Here is a 13,040-nt window from a genome sequence, read left to right as displayed (position 1 = left end):
TCAAGATCTTGATACAAAGATAATTGAAATCAACTTTGAATTAATAAAATAGTGCAATCCTACATATTGTCCCACTCCATCAAGATGGATGATGAAGCGATTAGCCACTCATGATAACTAAAAACACACAATATTAAAGGAAATCATATTGTACCGACAAACTTGATGAATTCGGAAATCAATAATGAATCGTTAAACAAATATTGATAATATTGAATGATGGATGATTAGAATTCGACCTCCAAAAGCCTCCAATTCGTTTTTGGTGTTTCTAGGGTTTCCGGTTACTAAAAAGGTGAATAATCCCGACCATAAGCAATTAAAGATCTTATATATAGGATTTTAGAGACTAACGGCCGTTAGAAGTATAACGGCCGTTACACGGGTCAATCTTGGAATTCTGTACACTTTTGGTCCTTTTTCTAACGGCCGTCAGAATTTTGTTGCACCGTCAGTCCTTCTGTGTAACGCCCGTTAACTAATGGCAGTTACAGTGCATTACAGAAAAGACACTCCTAACATCCATTACTTGGCTAATGGGTGTTACAAGCTTCAGATTTCGTTGTCTTTGTCTTTCACTTGATTCCAACCAAACCTTTCTCCCGTTTCTTCCATGGATCATCGAAATCAACCAATTTACCCGTATAATCATTCTTTAACCTGAAAACACTCAACACTACCTCAAAGCATCGAAAGTTAGATATAAAACTATAAAAACTACGAATAAACGGTACTAAAATCACGTGGGAAATTGTATGAAATACGACACATCAACTCCAAAATAAACTTTTACTTGGAAATAGATATTAAAAATATCATTAATTTAAGTTTATTAATATTTCATTAAGACTTAAATGAAAATTTTGAACTATGATAGACTAAAAAAAGAATATGCTAAATTAAAATAAATATATTTTTGTAACATGACATCATCTTTATTATATAAAATGTAGAGAAGAATTATAACATGACACATCAGATTTTTTCTTCTAGAAACAATCTTTCTTTATTAATAATGATGTTAGTGATAATGATTGTACCCTCCTAACCAATTTTCTTCTTTAGGATAATAGGAGAACCCTAGTCTCGGTACTACAATTTTCTTGTTTTAGATACCAAGTATAACTAGGTTACATATATAGTATTTTAGTTTAATACAGTTTATCTAGTTCTACATGCATTCGAGTTCGCTAATATTTTTTTTATGTAGAAAGTATATAATGTTCTTTTACAATTTTTACATAAACATTTTGCAATCATCAATTCATCAATACAATTAAAACATGATTAAAGTATTCTTTGCGTGGCGTTTGATGCATCTTTGATTAGCATGTGTTATATTTAATCTAGTAGAAATATACTCGTGCCATACACGTGAGTTGAATGTTTAAAGTTGGTAACATGCCAATCGCCAAATAATTTTGTAAGAGAGAGAGATTTAGAGTGATATAAATTATGCTACGAAGTTGATAATATATTTACATGCATTTATCATTATGTTGACGTTCTAAACCAATTGATCATATATCAATTAGTATTGCCTCCATTCTTTTATGTACGTCTACCACACGAAGCTTTTGAGCGAGGGTTTGAACCTTGCGAGCCTCATATATATGGGGTTTTTTTTTTTTTTTTAACAGTAATGGTGATTGGACTCAGCGGACATAAATTCACTCTTTTTATATGTTATACCCAAAATGTACAAGTGTTAAGAGTTTATCTTATCATTATGTTTAATTTAACTACATCTTGTTAGTTGGATTACAATAAAACGTAAATTTTTCGCAATGTGTAATAGAATGAATCTTTAGCTCGTGATATTGACTTGAGGAATATTGCTACTATACATGAACTGGATCATGATAACATGATCAAACGCAAAGATAGCTTTGCGTTGCCAATGTCATGCCTGAGAAACAATAGGGATCATCCTTTCGTTTAATTAAACTCTCAAAGTCAAAACAACTTCATCATTTCTCAAATGTATTTCTACCACTAGACAAGAAGTGTCAAATTAAATCCGGTTTTCTAGTCTTTTGCCAAAGCCTGAAAGTATCGTTTCCACTTATACTGGCTTGAAGAAATTGTTTTATTTAATTTAGCACACCCTTGTACTACAAATCCATCCTAATTAAAAAATAGCCTTCACAAAAATAAATCCCAAAATGTTTTGTAAGTGATTATAAGTTAATTAATAAATTTCAAATAAATTAGCTAGCTGTTACCTAGCGATCTGGATACACCATCAAATGTGATTTAAAGTGTTTTGTACTTAGTTAATAGACTTGAACAATTTTACCCCTATATCTAGCTGTTACCATGTGTAATTAATCTTTTTATGGTGGTTGATGAATTAACAAAAATGATTTTTATTCGAGTGATCAGATTCTCATTCTACTCCTATGCAATACTCTTTCTCCTACTTAGGTAAAAGGCTTCGGACACTTGAGAATTCCCCTCACAGACATACTTTCGGCTACCGAGAACTTCTCAGACGAATATTTATTTAATTCAAGTTCGTGGGCGAATGAATATGTAGCTAAACTCGAATGTTTTGATAGAGAAAATATGTTGTCCGCAGAAGAGATGAATAAAGGTAAAATACCGAAAAGATGTTACACTGCAAATATCAAAAAGTTTGATACTACGGAACATATGTTCAATATAGAAAATGAAATTGAAAATCTTAGCAGTTGTAAACATCGCAACATAGAATCTCTGCTTGGATTTTGTGATGAAGGTCCTGATATAATACTTGTTTTTGAGTTCTTCGGTGGTGTACTCCTTTACAACCATTTGCGAACACTTGGTGCGTGGGAAAAACGTTTGAAAATATGCCTTGAGATTGCACACGGATTGAATTACATTCATAATGAGATGGAGGACCAAAAGATGGTAATACACCGTGCCATTTGTAGTCGCAACATTTATGTAGACGAAAATGAGGGGGTAAAGATTACTGGATTATTTCAAAAACCATGGTTCCTGCCTCCGAATCAAATTGGCAACGGGAAAGTGGATTTCAAGAATACATATCCTTGCTTCGATCCTTATATGGATCCTGAATATGCTAAGACTGGCAAGCTGAAAAAAGAGTCAGATGTATATAGTTTCGGAGCAGTTATGTTTGAAATTTTGTGCGGGAGGTCTGCCGTTGGTTTAACTAACATCAACAGGGGTCAAGGGCATGAACTGTTGTCCCAGGTCGTACGACGATGGTTCGAAACAGGAATAATAAAGAAAAAGATAGCTTCTGTACTCATGGCAGAAAATGGAGAACACAAGTTTTCTCTAAATAAAGGACCTAACAAAGATTCGTTGGAAGCATTTTTTGAGATTGCATATCGGTGTGTAGCAGAAACACAAAACGAGCGTCCGACGATGAAAGTCGTCGTCAAAGAACTTGAGAAATCATTATCATTTCAAGTAAGTCGATCATTAGTTTGAATCAGTTATATAACTTCCTCTATGCATAATATAATTATCACTTTCTCAATGTGCACAGGAAAACAATAAGGATATCTTCCGAATGTCACTCGAGGAAATAAAATTGGCCACGCATGATTTCAGTCCTCTCAACAACATTGGAGAAGGAGGTTTTGGGAGGGTATACAAAGGCAAAGTTGCACATAAACATGTTTATGGGAATTATACTATTGTCGCCAAACGGTTAGATACAAGTCATGGTCAAGGGGAGCAACAATATTACAATGAGTTACAAATACTCTATGAGTTTAAGCATGAGAATGTCATTGGTCTTGTAGGCTATAGTGACGAAACTAATGAAAAAATCATTGTTTATCAACATGCATGTAAGGGAAGCCTTGATAAATATTTGAATCATGCTAGTCTTACGTGGAGGAATCGCCTTATGATATGCATTGATTTTGCAACCGGGTTGGATTTCCTTCATGGAGGCGTTCATGGAAAAGAGGTTGTGATACATAGGGACATCAAAGCTGCTAACATTTTATTGTTTGAAGATTGGAAGGCAAAAATTGGTGATTTTGGGCTTTCTATCATAAGTACGGTAAATAAGGAAGCAGACTATGTCATCGATCATGCTTGCGGCACACCAGGCTACTGCGACCCGTTGTACAAGAAATCAGGTTTCTTAACCATAGAATCCGACATTTATTCGTTTGGTGTGGTTTTATTTGAGATCTTGTGTGGGAGATCTACGTTTGAAATCCGCAAATATGAGGGTCAATATCTGCCCGATTTCGTTAAGCACAAATTTGAAGAAGGAAAACAAAACGAGGTTTTATTTGAAGCTCTAAAGAAAGAAATCATGCAAAAGTCGTTAACAACATTTCAAAACATTGCCATCCAATGTTTAGATGGCAATAGAGAAAAAAGACCAAGAGCGAAACAAATTTTAACAGAACTTAAGAAGGCGTTAGAATTTCAAGTAAGTTAGCTTCCTTTAAATGCTTTGTTCAATAATTATTATTACAAATAATAAATCAGAACATTTAAGGGCATGAGGTCCTTTACTACCACTTAGGTAGAACTTAGAAGCAACATCTCTATATAGTAGAGATAAGGTTGTCTACACCTTAACCTCTCTAATATACCGTCGGGGTATGAGGCCCAAAACTTGCGGAAGGTAGTGAACAGTTCCTTTTCCTTTTTATTTAACCAAACAAAAAAATTACTTAGGAGCTAAAAAAATATTAGACTAACAGGTTTTTATAGAAATTTATATTGGAAATATCAAACCTAGTTTTATGATAACATATAGTACTTTATTAAAATATTAAAAAAAATTGTATGTGAGAGGTTCCATACCTAAGCTTACATGCCGGACAACCTTATATTCACTTTTCCCATAAATGTATATATATTTTACAATTAGAAAAAGGTCACGTTTCAAAATCATGATAGATTCACACTTTTTATATTTCTGTACTCTTAATAACTAATTGATTTATACACAGGAAGATGGAGCATAAACGAGTTAAGTTCAATAAGTATTACGGTCATAGGAGTGTTATGTACTTTCTCAGAATGTTCTCAAACTTGTACTTTTCTTTTCTTGAGTTGGGTAATTGTAATTTTAGTTCTGTAAAACTTGTGGTATTTGTGTGTAAAATTACATGACTTGAAAGAAGATTTGGTTACCAGTTTAATATCTATGAAAGAATATAATGATCCAACTATATGATTTATACATAGTAGAATTAACTTTTGAAACTAATAATTAGTAGATTTCACCTGTTCACCTTGAAAGTAGCTTATAATTTGATTTGTTCACCTTCCGATTATTTTGTCTAAGGTCATATTTGGTTTGTCATATTATTATGAAGCTTGTATGAAATGATCTTAGAAAATATTATGTTTTCATATGGAAAACATAGATCATAGTTGCTTATAAATCTTAATTAAAAAACCCATGGGGTTGATGACCCAATCGTAAATTACTCAATGGGGTTTTCCATCAGGATTAAGAGTCCCTTGTGGAAGTTGAGTTATAAAAGAGGTATTTTAAAAAGTGGGTTTCATCCTAAGCATTCATTCTAAAAAAATTAAAAACAATCTAAATTGTAAAATATCATCAATGCCACATTGCCACATTCCCAATCAGAATTCCTAAAAACATACAAATTCTACATGGTTTAAACATAACCTAGAATAAAATATCTAGTCAAAACGAGCTTCATTTGAATATGGATTCAGAAACAAATTAACCTCAAATTGGTAGATACTGTTTGAAGGTGAAATTCAAACGACCTGGCATTTGTGTGTAACACGATTTTTAAGAAGATTTGGTTACCAGTTTAATATTCATAAAAGAATATAACAATCCCACTATATGATTTTATATATGTAGTTTTATCAAGAGTTTGAAACTAATACATACGAGTACCAAATTTGACTCAAGTGAACACAAAAATAACATCGTTTAAAAATAAACATAACGTTTTAAGTACTTTTGAAGTTTGATTTGTTCACCTTCGGATTTAATGTGTTCCTATTTATTTTCTCTAAGGTCGGATTTGGTTTGTTAAAATGAAACTTTTGTTATATGATATTTTCATATATTAAATAGAAATCATAGTTGCTTTTAAGTCTTAATTTAAAGCTGTTGATGGCATATTCATAAAAAGTCGTTTACCTTGGGTTTTTTAAGAATAATTTTCGTTCTAAAACAAAAATGAAAAATCTTAATATAACTTAAATATAATATGTTAATTAACCTTTTAGATCTACGACTCTTATCAAACAGATCAATAATACATTTTCTTTGTAGATTATCATCAGTGCCACATGCCCAATGAGATTATCATCAGTGCCAAAAACACAGCATAAAACATCCAAAATGTAGATTATCATCAGTGCCACATGCCCAATGAGAATTCCTAAATACTTACAAAATCTACAGACAGACACCGTGCTTCATCTAAGATAATTCAAAACCGTCAGAAGATATTAACGGAACCAGGCGCATATTAAATTTACTGAAAACGAGCTTCATCTGAATACGGATAACAAGCTTCAAATTAGTCAATGCTGTCTGAAGGTGAGATTCAAACGACCTGGGCACATCTCTGTTGCTTCTCGCAACGATGAGGGCGCTGTGTCAGGTCAAATAGAAGGGACACCATGAAATACAAGTCTAGATTTCCCACCAAATATCAATACATCTCCTGATTCTAAAATCACTTTATCCGCTCTATCGATATCCCTAGTATCCCCATACAAGAACTCTGCAGAGTCACCAATCGAGAATGAGACCACGGGTAATCCTTTCTTCAGACTTTTCTCACTTTCACCTTTGTCCTGAAGCAGCAAAGCAAGTAATTATATTCCACACACATACAATTATTACTTTTTACATAATTCAGTCAATTTACTTGATAGAAGAAGTCAGCAGACACAGTCTAAAAACTGAGACTTTCAGTTGCAAAACCTGTAATTTACAATTTAACAAACGAAAAGAAATTCCCTTTACAGAGTGTTTAGCATTGCTTTAGATAGACAAATAATACACTGTCAAAATGAACTGTACAAGATAGAGTTCGGCAAATTCAGATTGTGTGGAATTTATATGTAAAATGACCCTGAGATGATGCATAAACAAAATAAATTTTTTTGCACCTACTCTAACTAACACTGGCCCTTACATATTCATAGTCAGTTTCACTATAACTAAACAGCAGAAACTGACTATCTTCTGTTAGAGTGTAGAATAATCAGAGAGACACTTTTATAAAGCAATGCCAAACACTCCTTAAACCCAAATAAATTCAAGGTCGCAATGCAGAATTAGGTAAGGTCAAAAAGTTTCAATAAAAGTTGCATATAAAGAACTTAGTTTGGTATACAAATCTAACCTGATGAAGACCAAGCTTGCCACTTCTTGAATAAAAGTTTACGATGCAGAGATCTGGTGACATGGAGGGAATGATCTCTCTAGCATAGGCTGTTGGGTTTTCGTTATTAATATGAGCATTTGAATCGTGTATTGCTTTTTTCACCATATCATGAAACATATCAGGAACCCCGGGAAGTTTAGCATTATCAAATGGTCTCGTATCACTGAACATTTTACTCTCACAATCCCAATGCTTAACAAGACACATCATCTTCAAATGTGATTTTGTTTTTCCACGGTAACCAGGTTGATAAAAACCTCCATCACCAATACCAAGATCCCTACAAGTTTTTATAATACTGATCTGAAAATAAAATCACATAATCTTAATCAAAACTGTATTTCTATAAACCACCAAAACTATTTATTAATTGTGTAACGGCACAGTACCTGATCTTCAATAGAAATATAGTTCTTCATGAGTACCATCCCAGACCTCAACAAATGAATACTATTCCGGCGGTTCTTTTGGTTTCGTTTTTCTTTGAGAATAATATGTAATGGTTTCTTTAGGTTTACGCCAGAGTGAACCTTCATGTGACAGATATCAAATGGTTTTATAAACGAACCATGATCTTCACCATCATCCGTTGTAGATTTGTCACAAACTTGCTTCACCGTATTAGACATACAATAGTTATTATCGTCTAATAATTTCAGTGTCATCTTAAGATCTTTCACACCATAAGCCACATTTTCAACTAAATCAACAAGTGATGCACTGCTACCAGAAGCACTATCCAATGGTCCATGTATTACAATCTAAAAAGAAGGTATATATATATATACATGGAATACTCATTAGAACGCATAATAATATACTAAATCACAAATAATCACATTACAAAATAACAATAACACCAAAATGCATATGCAGCTGTCCCATTTGGCTAGTGTGTGCATCGGACTCCCAAAATAACCATTATGTATCTTATAATGACCATTTTTAACTTATAAACCAGTGACGTGGCTGCCATGTCATCAAAAACTTACAATTTTACATGACCGAATCAAATGTGTCACATTCAGATACATATTTTAAATGTAAGGGGTTTGTTAAATACAGCCTTTAGGGCTATGTTTAAGGTGCATAAATTGTTTGTATATTTATCATGAAAATCAGGGGTCGAGCTTTTAATATGGAAGGTATAAGTTTTTTTTATACACGTTAATCAGGGTTGTTCCCTAAATGTAATTAGCCCTATGTTTTGTATTCAAGTGAAAAACGCTAACCCATATATATACTTGACTACATGTACCAATCATGTCAAGAAATAACACACACGTTACACCTAACAATAAATAAATTAACAAACATTTAAGAATATTCTTAAATAAATAAATTATAAAATATAAAATAATAATAATAATAATGAATACCTTTGGTCTGAGTGTCCAATTAGCATTTGTTTGTTTAAATTTAGCAACAGAAGATGATGATGATGGTGATGACCAGTTTGACTGAAGATTATTATTATTACTATTTCCATACATTTTGTTTATTATTATAGTTTGAAGAATTTGCTACAACGCAAACACAATGTACATAAATGTAAGTAATATAACTTTAGTGTATAAAAGAACCCTAATCATGATACCTTAAATTAAGTTGGGAAGATCCATTGCTGTGTATGAGTGTGAGTTACTTTATGGACAGTTTGTTGCCACTTGGTTTTTTACTTTTACGGTTAATTTATTGTTCTTTATATTTCTGATAAAACTCTTTTTTTTTTCTTTTTTTTTTTCTAATTGCAATTTATGAAAACTTGAAAAGCACAATCTAATTACAACAACGGTACCCCATCCCGGCATAAGCCGGGGTAAGGGGGAAGTATGATGTAGACAGACCTTACTCCTACTCAAAAGTAGAGAGACTGTTTCCAGATCCATCGAAGTGAAAGGGGCCTCCGGCTAGGGGTGAAAAATAAGGTTACATCCACCAGAGTGGAATCCTAAACCGAAAATCTTCTCCTCCTCTGCTCCTGAGAAAACCTCCCTGGAAAAGCACAGTCTAATTAGCTTCTTTTAAAGCTACCCAATGTCAGAAACTCATCCCTCAATGACTAGTCTCTGTCAGCACACATCAGCAAAAATATACTCCAACAACTAATCTCCTCAAAACATACTCAATGCATTCATCCTTCAAGGACTAGTCCTAGTCAGCTTTGAACCTACCAATTTTTTTAATTTTACACGTTCAAAATTATCAATAATAATAGTAAGTATATTTATTTAGAGGGAAAAAAATTTTTATTTACTCGAGGGTCTTTTTTGAATTAACATTAAAGTGTAGGATACAAAATGAAAATTGTATAATAAAGACAAAAGATCAAAATACGGAAAAAACAAACATTTCCCCTAAACGTGCCCTCTTTCTTCTTCGTGAGGTTTTCCGGCCACTGGAAAAAATACAGGTAATAATTTGTTTTTTTTTTACAGTGAACACACACAGACATATATCTATCTATCTAAGGTTGTTAGATACCTAAGTTTAGGTGTGTAACACTCACATATTGTTTTTTTAATCCATAAAGTTCATGGGGCCCAAACATTTATTCACTAATCAAGAAATATTAAAAAATTTGTATGTAAGGGGTTCCACACCTAAAATTAAGTGTCGGACAACCTTATATTCATTTTTCCAATTATGTATTTATAACACACCATTGGGTGGGACTCGTCCATGACTCGTTAGGTGGACTGATCCCTCCAACTTGTTCTTTCAGGGACGAATTCAATTGCGCTTTTTTGTTTTTTTTTCTTTCCCAAGTATATATATATATATATATCCATGGCGGACGAGTAGAGGAACAAAGGCATTGGTTAGCCTCTTACTGCTCATTAGGTGCAAAGGCGTAAAGCCGAAGTTGACAAATTGGCAAGTTGCTAGCCAATAAAAACACACCACGAGCTATGAAAAATTTTACTAAAAGTTGCCAAATTTAAAGGTATAGGAGATAAAAAGTGGCAAATTGTATACATGGATTTTAATATTTATTTTTGTTGACATGTGGTAATGTGGGAATGCCTTTCCCCATGCTCCTCAAGTCCTTATGCTCCCAACGTCTATTTCAATCGGCCAAATGTAGCCGATCCAACTTGTCGATGTAACTTGCCAAAACTTGTCGATACATGTGCTATAAGGCTTGTCAAAGAGCTGATGCTAGCAGATCCACCTTGCCGATTACACACTTGCCCCTTAGCCAGCCAGATTGTCTAACAGCTATTGTTAGCTTTTCTTTTCTTTTGAACGACTAACAAATATATTATATTATAAATAAAATATAAAACGGCTTAGCTAGATGCTAAGACACAATAATACAACAATACATGAAATTACATTAAAAAAAAAATACAAGTTGTTTATGCACCAAAATATCAAAAGCACCAAATAAAAATTTTAAAACAGCTCCAAGCTTCCCAATCTAACAAATGTCATTTAGCTCGAGTTTTGATTCAAAGAAAGCTAAGGGCTTGAATATCACTAATTACTTTACTCAACACCATCGGCTTCGCATTAAAACTACACCATTACAGGCACTCCACAGAGGGGCAGTACTAAAGGGGGGGCAAAGGGGTCCAATGCCCCCCTCCAAATTTAAATTTTGTCATGTATTTTTAAATTTTTCATAAAATTTTAAAAAATTTCTATAGGTTTTTAACATTTTGCCCCCTTTTAGATTTATTTTTCATAAGTTTTCTAAGTTTGCCCCTTTTGGAATTTTTTCCTGGTACCGCCTCTGACTCCGCAATCACCAAATGACGGTAAGAACAATGCTATAAAAAGCCTTCCTCCACCTAGAAGTACCATGTTCATTTATGTGAGCTTCGAGCAAACTTCTAATTCCAAAAGGAAAAAAAGGGATAGTGTACCCCACGATATAATGTACTTTCATACCTTTTGAGAAAAAAGCACATGCCAAGAATAGGTGTTCCACATATTCTGCATTTTCATTACAAAACGGGCACCAATCTGACTGTATTTGAATATTCCACTCCACTCCAGCAAGCAAAGTTTTACGAGGACACGTTCAAGCTCTACGCTTCATGCTAGAAGGGCGACCTTTAAAGGAACCAATTACACCAAAAAAACTTGTAGTCCCGTACATCACGATTAAAGGACTCCAAATATTTCTTAAAATTAGAAACTGAAAATTCTGTTGTCACCCTCGCGTCACACAATCACCGATCAGGTGAGTCGTTTAAACGGCAATTAGCCAATTACACAATGTATTAGTGAGATCTAACATCACATCTTGCTCTATGGTGGATGAAGGAAATCTTTTCCAATGAAATAGAAATTGCCCCCGTTGTACAATTCGATCAACCACATTACAAAATTTTTTAGGGATAATGGCACCGGAGTGTAACTAACTATGACCAAAAGGTTATGTAATGTAACCAACTACTCGAATAGTTATGTAGTGTAACCACCTTTATTTTTTGGGTTATGTCATGTAAGTTACCGGCCACTTTAAGTTTCCATCTGGTTAAGCCAAAAATAAAGTTAGGGATAATGGCACCGGAGTGTAACCAACTATGACCAAAAGGTTATGTAGTGTAGCCAACTATGACCAATAAGTTATGTAATGTAGTGAACTACCCGACTAGCTATATAGTGTAACCACCTTTGTAATTTCCCTAACAAAATAAAGTTATAGAATTATTCATTTCTTTTGCTTCTTTTATTTTATTCATTTCATCACACGGACTATACAACACAACCCAAAATGAGAATCTGAACCCAAATATAATAACCCATCTGATTTATCATATTATTATCAATCAATATATCTTCTTCTATCTATCACTATATGTCTATATCTATATCTACATAAATTTCTCCTTCGTCGTCGTAAATAAATGGTTTCACCACGTCGTAGACAAATATGAGAATCTGTTGATGTTCTTCACTGTTGCCAGAATCTGATATTGTTCTTCACTATCGATAGAATCTGGTGTTATTTTTCACTGTTGCCATTCACCATCTACTCGATAAATATCCATCTATTAATCTAGCCATTTACACACAAATTTGTTTTCTCAATAAAACCCACAAATCTTCAAACTTAAACTGATAGTATAGACAGGTCGCTTGTTGCCGGAATCTTCAAAATCGAAACCGCCACCACCATGATCAATGTAGTGTATTTGATTGAGAAAAGGGGTGTGTATATATATATATATATGTATATATGTTGGCACATTGCCCATTTTTTAATAAAAAAATAATAAAAATGAAAGTGGTAATCGACAACTTGTTTCTCATCCGGTTGCTTACATTACATAACCCAACAAACAAAGGTGGTTACACTAAATAGCTAGTCGAGTAGTTGGTTACATTACATAACCTTTTGGTCATAGTTGGTTACACTTCGGTGTCATTATCCCATAAAAAATAAAAGTGGTAACCGGCAACTTGTTTTGTATCCGGTTGCTTACATTGCATAACCCAAAAAACAAAGTTGGTTACACTACATAACTAGTCAAGTAGTTGGTTACATTACATAAGTTTTTGGTCATAGTTGGTTACACTCCTGTGCCATTATCCCAATTTATTACAATCAAGACGAAATAGCTTTCCTGATGATATATATTTGTTTTGTTTTGTTTTGGGATTTTGGGTTTTAACTTTTATTTTAATCATTTTTAAGTCATGTAT

General features: G+C 33.4%; 1 protein-coding gene and 1 pseudogene across 1 annotated transcript; one reads left to right on the top strand and one right to left on the bottom strand.

Annotated features, from left to right (window-relative positions):
• Positions 1–2,568: 2,568 nt before the first annotated feature.
• LOC122583703 (PTI1-like tyrosine-protein kinase 2) lies at positions 2,569–5,075 on the top strand. Its single transcript, XM_043756079.1, has 3 exons — positions 2,569–3,426; positions 3,506–4,411; positions 4,941–5,075. The coding sequence occupies exons 1-3, from the start codon at positions 2,569–2,571 to the stop codon at positions 4,953–4,955; spliced, it is 1,779 nt and encodes a 592-aa protein (XP_043612014.1). The 3' UTR covers positions 4,956–5,075.
• A 1,432-nt stretch (positions 5,076–6,507) lies between these two features.
• On the bottom strand, positions 6,508–9,268 carry LOC122583702 (annotated as a pseudogene).
• Between the last annotated feature and the right edge of the window lie 3,772 nt (positions 9,269–13,040).

This window comes from Erigeron canadensis, chromosome 9 (genome assembly GCF_010389155.1).
Source record: "Erigeron canadensis isolate Cc75 chromosome 9, C_canadensis_v1, whole genome shotgun sequence".
In the NCBI taxonomy this organism is placed as follows: domain Eukaryota; kingdom Viridiplantae; phylum Streptophyta; class Magnoliopsida; order Asterales; family Asteraceae; genus Erigeron; species Erigeron canadensis.
Note: the sequence above shows the minus strand (reverse complement) of the source record. Positions and strands in the feature narration are given on the sequence as shown.